General features: G+C 41.0%; 1 protein-coding gene across 1 annotated transcript; it reads left to right on the top strand.

Annotated features, from left to right (window-relative positions):
* Nucleotides 1-223: 223 nt before the first annotated feature.
* Nucleotides 224-9,002, top strand: TMEM244 (transmembrane protein 244; the record flags this gene model as incomplete). The annotated part of the gene is made up of 4 exons (XM_061626089.1): nucleotides 224-289; nucleotides 5,770-5,855; nucleotides 6,208-6,281; nucleotides 8,704-9,002. Coding segments are annotated over 4 exons (240 nt in total), but the record flags the coding sequence as incomplete, so codon positions are not given.
* Nucleotides 9,003-10,723: the final 1,721 nt, after the last annotated feature.

Genomic DNA, 10,723 nt, shown 5'->3' with positions numbered 1-10,723 from the left:
ACATATTTTGTTACCCTTTACAGGATTCTCTCCAACTAACTGTAACCCTTCTAGTGTTCTGCCAACTAGAGATTTATTCAGTCATCTGTATGAGAAGTATGAAATGCGGTAGATGGAGAAAGAGTTGTATGTTGTGGTATTTTGTGGGTACTATGGAGGATTATTCATTTACCAAGCGGTAACTTTCAAAGGTATGCATGAGACCTCTTAGTAATCCCACCAATGTGTGCTGTCCTACCAGACAGTGAGGAAAATCTACCCACACGTTTACTCTTCATCAAAAATCCAGGTAAGCAGGAGAATGGCAATACTTTCCTCACCATCTGGAAGGTGAAAACAGACAAGAACCTTACCAAGTGTATATATGTGTGCACTATGGTAAACTACCATGTAGTAAACTGTAATCTGTATTCACATGGTTTTTCTCAGCCTCAGTACCCTTATGGAAAATGGCACTAATGGGGATCTGCTGCTGCAGTGCTGCTGTAAAGATGAAATCATAGTGCTGGAGGCACTGATTTATCTAGGATTTCACCCACTGTACTTTTAATGAACTCCAAACTCCTTAGGGGTGGGGTGGGGGAAAACAAGGAAGAAGATTCTTGAACAGTGCTATCCTACACATATCTACTCAAAAGTAAGTTTTATTAAATTCAATGGGGCTTACTCCCAGCAGGTAAGTGTGTATAGAATTGGTTAACTTTTGCTTATGATTAGAAAGCCCTTCCTGATTCAGTGATTTTCAAACGTTTTCAGCTTGCTTCACTTCTAAACTTGTTCCGTCTTCTGCCCCTGACCCAACCAGCATGAATGATCTGTTCCATAGCACAGCATGTAGCCTGTTGCTATATTCAAAGATCTATGGGGAGTGGGCACTAATCCAACACCAACATTAGAAATGGGGAAAAAGGATTCTATGACTTCTCTAAAAACCATGCACATGGAAAAAACATTAGAAAAAAGCAGCAACTTTTCTCAAATCGGATTAAGATTGAGGGATAAGTGGGAAATCAGTTACTCCCTCACATCCCAAATGAACCAAGGGGCTAGAGCAACTTCTTTATGAGGAAAAGTTACAACATTTGGGGCTTTTTAGTTTGGGGGGGGGAAGCAAGTGGGGCACATAATAAAGGTATATACAATTACACATGGTGTGGAGAAGATAGATTGTGGGGAAGTTTTATTTCTCTCTTATAACACTAGAACCAGGAGCCATCCAACGAAGTTGAATGTTGGAAGATTCAGGACAGACAAAAGAAGGTACTTCACAGAATATTTAGTTCAGCTATGGAATTCACTACTGCAGTGATATCCATCAACTTGAATGGCAGATTCATGGACAATAAGACTAAACTGCTGCTAGCCATGATGGCTAAGTACTATTTATTTATTATTTATTTATTATTTGATTTATATCCTGCCCTTCCTCCCAGCAGGAGTCCAGGGCAGCAAACAGAAGCACTAAAAACACTTTAAAACATCATAAAAACAGACCTTAAAATACATTAAAACAAAACAATGTTAAAAACATTTTTTTAAAAAGCTTTAAAAACATAATTAAAAAAGGGTTAAAAACATTATTAAAAACATATTAAAAAGCAATTCTAACACAGACGCAGACTGGGATAGGTCTCAACTTAAAAGGCTTGTTGAAAGAGGAAAGTCTTCAAAAGGCGCCGAAAAGATAGCAGAGATGGCGCCTGCCTAATATTCAAGGGGAGGGAATTCCACAGGGTAGGTGCCTCCACACTAAAGGTCCATTTCCTATATTGTGCAGAATGAACCTCCTGAAAAGATGGTATCTGCAGGAGGCCCTCACCTGCAGAGCGCATTGATCAACCAGGTATATAAGGAGTAAGACGGTCTTTCAGGTATCGTGGTCCCGAGCTGTATAGGGCTTTGTACACAAAAACTAGAACCTTGAACTTGGCCTGGTAGCAAATGGGCAGCCAGTGCAGTTCTTTCAGCAGCAGGGTGACATGTTGGCGATACCCTGCCCCAGTGAGCAGTCTCGCTGCCGCGTTTTGCACCGGCTGCAGCTTCCGGACCAACCTCAATGGCAGCCTCACATAGAGTGCATTACAGTAACCCAGCCTGGAGGTTACCAGGGCGTGGACAACAGTCAGGCCAGAAATGGCCATAGCTGTCTTACCAGCCGAAGCTGGTAAAAGGCACTCCTAGCCATGGAGGTCACCTGGGTCTCTAGCGACAAAGATGGATCCTACAATGTTGGAGGCAGTATGCCTCTGAATACCACTTGGTAGGAATTACAAGTGGGGGAAATTATGTTGCTCTCAAGTCTTGCTTGCAGGCTTGCCATAGGCATCTGGTTGTCTACTGTGAAAACAGAATGCTGGACTAGGTGGGCCTTTGGTTGGATCCAGCAGGGCTCTTCCTATATCTGTTTGTTTTAATCAGTAGGATTCTTTGGTAAAGGGTTTTCAACTCAGCTATATCCAGGCTGGTGAAGGGGAAAATGCTCCCTCTACCTCAGGATCCTTGCCTTCACTCAAACTTTATACCCCCTTCCAAGGGTTCTGCACTTCCCCCCAAATTTGGCCACTCTTTGAGTGATTAACTTCAGTATACACGTGGATAAAGTAGAGGTCCAAGAGTTCTTATCTCTCTCAGACAGCCTTGGGGTCACTGGTAAAATCAGTAAAGCAGTAAGGCTAGTAACTCGTTTTATTGCTACCCCTAAACTCGTCATCAAGGACTTACTGATCCTCTGTTTACTTCAGATCTGTAGGGCCATGAGAAAGCAATCAAGAGTAATTTCATGCAGGCTGTGGCTGATGGGAGTTGTAGCCCAAAACATTTAGAGTGCGCCAGGTTGAGGGAGGCTGAGCAGCACTGTGTGTTAAATGAGTATTAAATATTAAATGACAGGGCTACAGCCTTAAGAAGAGCCTTGGGTGGAACTAATTCCGAGTCTGGAATGTTAGAACAAATAGAAAAAACATGGAAAAGACCTGGCTGGTAGAAAATCCCAGCCCCCACTCCCATGCTGCCTTGCATATGGTGTATGTGTATAGCTTCACTAAACCAGGAGTGACATGCCCAGTGCGGTTAAACCACAACAATAGCTTTTGGCAGTGTTGTCACTGTTGCTTACTGAGAGGAAAAGAGGTCAGGTCAGGGCTGTACTGGCACACTGGCGGAGCCAGTCTGATGCTTCTGCCAGTGCACCTGTGCAGTCCCAGCCTCACCACTGCCTCTGCCTTTCCCCCAGAACAAATTTACAGATACTTTAAATAAGGCCAGATGTGCAATGCAACAGGGTGAAGCATCCTCCTCCACAGGCACCATGAGTGAGTGAGTGAGTGAGTGAGTGAGTGAGTGAGTGTGTGTGTGTGTGTGTGTGTGTGTGAGAGAGAGAGAGAGAGAGAGAGAGATGAAAGCAGGAATAAGTGCCCAGCTGCAATCCTACATGTGTCTCTATTCAGAGGTAAAGCCCATTGATTTCATTGGGACTTACTTCTAGTTCCAGGTAAGTATAGGATTGCAGCCATGATTCAGCAACACTGGACCTAGCAGAGAAGTAGGCACCATTTGGGCTCTGCTTCAGGCAGCAAAATGTTTGGACCAGCACTAAATTCAGATGTTGTAAAGACAGGTCAGCTTTATACAGAAGATTGAGTTTGGAGAACACAGATGAAACACAGGTCAGCCATTTCTTTCAGATATCTCTAGCCTACATATATCCTACACATGTCTACTCAAAATTTATAACGGTTTCTTTCATAGGTGTGAAATGTGTAACAACTGACTTTTGATCCATAAGTCACCCCACATTAACTTGGGACAACCTTGCAACAGTCTGTGCAGACTTAACAGCTCTGTTTCCAAATTCTTACTTTCAGGATCCCTAGATTCCTGTCATAATTTTAGGGTTGCCAGGTTCTTGGCCTGAGACTGATCCTGTATCTTTAGGAGAAGAGAAAGTCAGCCAAGTGCAGGTGTTCTTGCAACTCTGTAATGAGAAAAACCACAAGGTGGAATTCTCCTTCCCCCCTCCACAACTTTTAAAGACACAGAAGACCTCTTGGTTGTCAGTCCCGGCCTCCAACAGGTCTTCTGTATCTTTAAAAGTTGTGGAGGGGGGAGGGAGAATTCCACCTTGTGTTTTTTCCCATTACAGAGTTGCAAGAACACCTGCACTTGGCTGACCTTCTCTTCTCCTAAAGATATAGGATCAGTCTCAGGCCATGGACCTGGCAACCCTATATCACATAGCCAATTTTTACAGCTGCACATTCATGTTTGAAATGGGTCAAACTGTGTATGTCAGGATCATATTACAGATCCATATACAAGAATAACCCTTTTTCAGAGGGTCCCCTGCATGCTTACATTAAACACATGGAGGGCATCACCACCACAGTTAATGCCCCCACTAACACTGTTGCATATCCCACAGTCCTTATCGTGACTTCTGCATGTCTGGTAAAACATCTATAAAGGGGAGCATTGAAATGTATGTGTCTAGGTTCTCCTTCATGTATGTTCAATGGACAGAGTCTCCAAGGGATGCAGTGGCATGGGTGGGGCCAGCAGCTATGGTCCGGCTCACCTCCACACATTTAGTAAACATGTGAAGGTGGTCTACTGTTGAAGTCCCAGTCCATTGCTTTCATTGGGGAATTAGAGGAATTAATATTTGCTGGGTTGTGCCCCAAATCTGTATTTATTCCAGCTAAATTGATCAAGGGAGCTTGTGTAATCCTATAAAACAGATGATAATTACTACCACACCACTTGGAACACACATTTTAATTGCACTGATTTTTAAGAAGTGAGTAGCCTAGGACCATAGGAAGCTGCCTTATACTGAGTCAGACCATTGGTCCATCATTCTCAGTATTATCTGCACTGATTGGCAGCAGTTCTCCAGGGTTTCAGACAGGAGTCTCTCCCAGCCACAGCTAGAGATGCCACTGGGAATCAAACCCTGCACACAAAGCAGATGCTCTGTCACTGAGCTATGGCCCTTCCCCAAAGTTACTGACCTAATAAGTAACTTTGTGAATGTTCACTAGTGTCACCTTTGCAAAACCAACAGATTTCAAAGAGTAAAAGTTTTACATCCATTTGTAAGCTTTTCTCATTATTTATTTAACAGCATTCATGTTGCTGATGGTAAAATAATTTATTAGCACATCCTGGAATTCTAGAAGGAGAGAACATAAAACACATACCATGTATTACACCAGTAACTAGATGCATGTTGCCTAATAGTTAATATATTGATTAGTTATAAATATACAGAGGTAAACTTGCTGCTTTTTGGAAATTTCAGTTACGTGGTTTAAGCCTCCTAACATTTAATTTTCAAATGCCCAAGAAGAAATTTACTTTACATGCTTCCACTACCACCCAACTATTAAAACAATTTTTTAGATTCAGGTTTGTTTTAATACTCTTCAAAAACATTGTACATTATCTATTTGTATAATGTTTATTTGTTTAAAATATTTATTTCCTTTCAGGGCCTAGACAGCTAACATGAGCAATATACATCCAGAGCACATGATATAAGCACCTTGCTAAAGTTAACCAGGTTTAGGGCTGGCCAGTGCATGGATAGGAGGTTGCCTGGGAACCCTATGTAGATTGGCTTGAGTTCCATGCTGGAAAATGGTGGGATTACAAATGTATTAAAATACATAAAAGAAGAGCATATTTATTTAGGGGGTATCTTCCAACTGAATTCTTATTTTAACCACACATGGCTAAGAAAGTGAGCTTCATGCCATTTTCCCTTTACAGATTGTTTTGCTCAACCTACTACTATGTGTGGTCATATTCTACTCTGTGTATTATGTGGTCCTGTGCTTTTGTTTCACAGCATTCAGGTAAGAATATCTTTGCAATCATTCTGGATGGATGGATGGATGGATGGATGGATGGATGGATGGATGGATACAAATGTGGAGCATGAATGATAACATTTTACAGAAACATGGCCTCACATACTTTGGGTGGAATTCTTAAGCTCAATAAAATGCCCAAGTGTGTACATATGCACACTGACTGGATTCTTGAATTCAGTGTAAAAGCAGAATAGCTTTTGAAATATTTTCTGTGAAGTACAAAACAATTAGCTAAAATTACATTAGCTAAATCAGCTATGTAATATAATGTTATGAGTACCTTTTGTTGGGACAACCTTATAAATCACCTTCAAAATTTTCAAAATCTTCACAGGCTGCAAATGTTGGATGGACTGGCACCATTTGATTTTAAGACAAACCCTTCATGGATCAACCCATATTATTTAGGTAAGTGTTCTTCTTTGCAGTTCCTAATTCTTAAGACTACTAGATGGTTTCTTCACTAAAATGTTCCAAACAGTTGAAATGTTGAAATGAAGTGTAAGAATTATACCATTTTAAAAACCACCTTATAGTTTTCATAATTCTACATTGCATGGCATCAGTAGTTACAAGTCAAGAACATTCAATGGGCTACTCTATATGTTTAGAAAAGCCACATGGTACAGTCATCTTCTATGGTACCACTTCAGAATGTGGGTGAGATGGAGAGATTGAATGCTGCCTCATGCCAAAAATACTCCTACTCATGGACAGCAGGGAGACTATACTTTCTGATATGCTACTTTATTATATGCAGACTGTTTTTTAAAAAACATGGAACATCTAGTCTCCTTTCACCTGCATTCTGAAGCGATACAACCTCAGAAACCTGTGCTTTCTGGAAGGATTTATCAACTGTAATTGCTGTAAACCGCCCAGAGAACTTTGCTATGGGGCTGTATATAAATGTAATAAATAAATTAAACAAATAAATAAATAAACTGTGCAGTAGAAATGTTCCATTTTGATTAGAATACTCCCTTAATTTAGCTGTTTTATTTTTATGTGGCCCCCAAATTGTAACCTTATGCAAAATGTCTTCCCGTTTTATCAAGTTTCTGATTGTCCAAACAGTTTCTGTTGCTGATACAGAGTGTAACTATCATTCATTCATTCAATTTATATACCACCCTTCCTCCTAAAGGAGCCCAGGGCAACATTTCCTCAAAAGAGTGATTGTGGCAACAAGGAGAAAACTACATAGCTAAGAATGCACCTAGCAAGGCTTTTGACACTCTACTCTTCCACACCATACTCAGAACCTTATGGCAAGTTGCATTTGAAATTCTGACAATGTGGCACAGAAAAAATGCTCTAGGAAAAACAAATCCTGGGTGTTCCCCAGCCTTCTAAAGCAGCTTTCTGAGTTATGGCCAATGACAGCCATGTGTTGAGGATTCTCTAGCTCAAGATGTTTTAAACTGAACAGACACTTGGACTAGATGGCCCACAAGGCCATCTCCAGCTGTATGTGTTTAAAGGCATATACATATACATTTTCAATATTCTGAGCATTGTGGGTCTGAAGGTTCCGATTCCTGAAGTGTACACCCGATTTAAAAAAAACACAAATTAGGTTTTATTTATATATACAAACACAAATAAGAATAAAAAAACAAATTATGAAGGTATCACTAAAAGGAAATTATAATATTATCACTGGCCACTTAACATGTGGCTCTTGTATACCCAAGATTTTGTTCATTGACACTAGAGATGAGGAATGTGTGGCCCTCCAGCTGTTGAACTCCAGCTCTCATCAGTCCCAGCCAGTGCAGGCAAAGGTCAGGGATGATGGGAAATGCAGTCCAGCAACATATGGAGGGCCACAAGTTCCCCATACTTGATAGATACCTACAAAAGTTAAGTGTGAATATGAAAAACAGGTGTTTGAAAACCTTTGCATCATACAAATACATTCATCAAAGAACTAGGATTGGCTGTGGATCTCTGTTGCTGTGTAATTTGTGAAACATCTTGGCTGTGATTTCTTGTAAAGCTATTATGGTTCCCCTTCTGGGCCAAAAAAAAAATATTTACATTAAATACATACATTTTAGTGGTTTTATAATCTTTTTTCTCAAAGGAAAGCTAAACCACTATGAATGAAACCTTTTAAAATGTAAATTGTTTGGACAAACATCTTGAACACTTACAGAAAATATGGGATCTGTTACTGATTTGCTTTAAGATTAAAATAATATTCAGGGAGACTATCTGGTTACTTGGGGGTGGGGAGTCCATATGCAATTGGAATAAGTGACATTTTCTATACAGATTGCATCTCAGTCTTACAGATATGATGTAGTAGCTTACTTTGGGATTTTTGCCCCCAGCACATTTTTGCCTACTTTTGGCAAGCATCTGTTTCTGAGGCCCACCTGCTTCCAAGCATCTATCGAGCCCCCTTTTTGAGGGTTGTGTCATACATGGTGGTAAAAGAAACAGAAAACAGCCCTAGAAGAGAGTTGGAGACTAGGAGTCTGAAGCCAGGGATCACAAACTGGTATTCAGATAATAGGTAAGTTTGGCAAAGTACCAGCCTGACCTAGAAGCCTCCACATCAGGAGGTGGCTAGCAGAGTTACTGTGGATCCTAAGAACACCACACCTTGTAGTGTCCAAGAAAGACTACATCCTGTAGCCCAGGGCGGGGAACCTTTTTTATCTGAGGTCCACATTCTGTTCTTAGCAATTGTCCAAGGGCCACATGCCAATAGTGGACTGGGCCAAAAGCAAAAGTAGATGAAGCAACAAATGTAAATTGTAACTGTACAGTAGGCGCATTTCTACACGCACTCACACCTCCCTCTCTATCATCCAACCAGGCAAGCAAGAGTAATGATCAGATTCAAGAACACCTTCCAGCCAGGCGAAAACACTCAAGGAAGGTATGAAGCATAGACAGTGAAGGCTGTGGCCTGGAGAGGCTCCCAGGGGCCAGACAGAAATGTTTGGGGGGCTGCAGTTTGCCCTCGGACTTGAGGTTCTGCAGCCGCACTGTAACCCTTGTAACACACCAAACAGGGCTGCAACACACAGAAGTATAGATTCCAGCTCATCCAGACCTAACAGAAACCAGCAGGTATTGATAGTACGTGGTGGTCACTAGACAATTTTCATTTGACTCTCACCCTTTGGAGAGGAAGTAGTTTTGTGGATTGATTGCAAATTCCACCTCTCAACCAATGCCACAGTCTTGTACCCTTTAAATATTCTGAGGCACAGTGGGAACCAGTTAAATTCCTTCTCCTTTACTAGGTGACTTTGGGATTCAGAATTCCTTTTCTTTTCTTGTACCTAACACAAGGCATCCTCACATGGAAACACTTGGCTGAACATTGTGATCTACTTGGCCCATTAAAGCCTCATTCCAAATGGGTGTTCCACTGAGGGAAATGTGTCTTCTAGACAGAAAGGATGCTGGAGAATTATCGAATAGGACTCCAGAATGAAAATGATAAAGCCAGCAGTTAAGAGATGAATAATTGAGATTGCCTCTACATTGTGCTTTAGTACTCAGTCATTTGTCTTGGCAGATCATAGCACGAAGATAAATGCTAAAGTAGTTGCGACCCTGCTAACTGGTATGTCAGTTTCCCAAATAGTCCTTTGTGGCAAAATTAACTAGTGCAATATCAGCTGTGTCCTAAGGACTTCTGTCAGCTTCTCCCAGCATTTATGTTAATACAGCACTCACAGCTATGCTGCTTCATACTGTTCATTTACCTCTGCATGCTAGTTGCTCTTCAAGTCACATACTCCACTAATATGACCATTCCATCACTCTTGACCTCTGCTACTCACTGGTGTTCTCTGGATTATTATAGCATTCCAGTCTACAATTCCTCTCTCCATTCCACAGCCCTTCTACAGTCCTGCAATCATGCAACACTTTTCCAATGACCAACAGCACTGTTTTCTAGCATTTGTGCCATGTTTAAGGAAGTAGTTTTGAGTTTTAAAGCAGCATAGGTAAGACGTTGTGGATTTCTAAATACAGCAGCCAATCAGCTTGGGGTTTTCCAATCTATTCATAGTACACACAGGGTTAACAATGCATGTCAGAAAGATGTTGATTATTACAGATATTTTCAGCTTTTATATAAACTTATTTTTGAAAATAAGGTTTTTTACCATTCATAATTGTAACACCAAAGCTAGATATCATGATTTTATTTATGTCATAGATCAGAAGCAAATAAAAGCACACTCAGATTTATTTATTTTTAACTCTCATGATTTTAAGCCTTTCAAGATTGTTATGACTGCATCCTGACTTTTTAACATTTAGGGTTTGTGAAGAATTCTGTGAGGAAAAGGCTTAATTTAAATGGGCTTATCATTACCTGAAGGTCAAACCAAAACATTGAGGGACATATGCCTCCCAGTAAAAGCAGTCTTCTCTCTGTATTTCCCCAGTAACATCTGGTAAAAACATGTGATTTCCACTTGGAGTTCCTCCGCCCCATGGCAGTCAATGAAACGTCATGGTTGATGACATTCATATCTTTGTTTATTAGTTGTTGTCAAGGAGACACCAGGATGTTGTCCTTGGCAACAGCCATGAATTCTTCACGATGTCCAGTTTGGCCTTGAATCAGCATATGCAATTATATGCATTTGGGAGCAGGTGCACTTCCCCATTCACAGAACCAGAACCACATAAGTTCTGTTTTCAGACGTGACACTTTATTATCGACTCATTGGTGTCCTTACATCTATATCCCACCTTCCTTCCACCATGGGACCCAAGACAGCGTATATGTGGTTCCCAGGCTGACTCCCATCCAGATACTGACCAGACTCAGACCTGCTTTAGCTTCAGCAAGGCAGTGGCCTCATCTG

This window comes from Rhineura floridana, chromosome 4 (assembly GCF_030035675.1).
Source record: "Rhineura floridana isolate rRhiFlo1 chromosome 4, rRhiFlo1.hap2, whole genome shotgun sequence".
Taxonomy (NCBI): Eukaryota; Metazoa; Chordata; class Lepidosauria; order Squamata; family Rhineuridae; genus Rhineura; species Rhineura floridana.
This window is presented reverse-complemented; position numbering and strand designations above follow the sequence as displayed.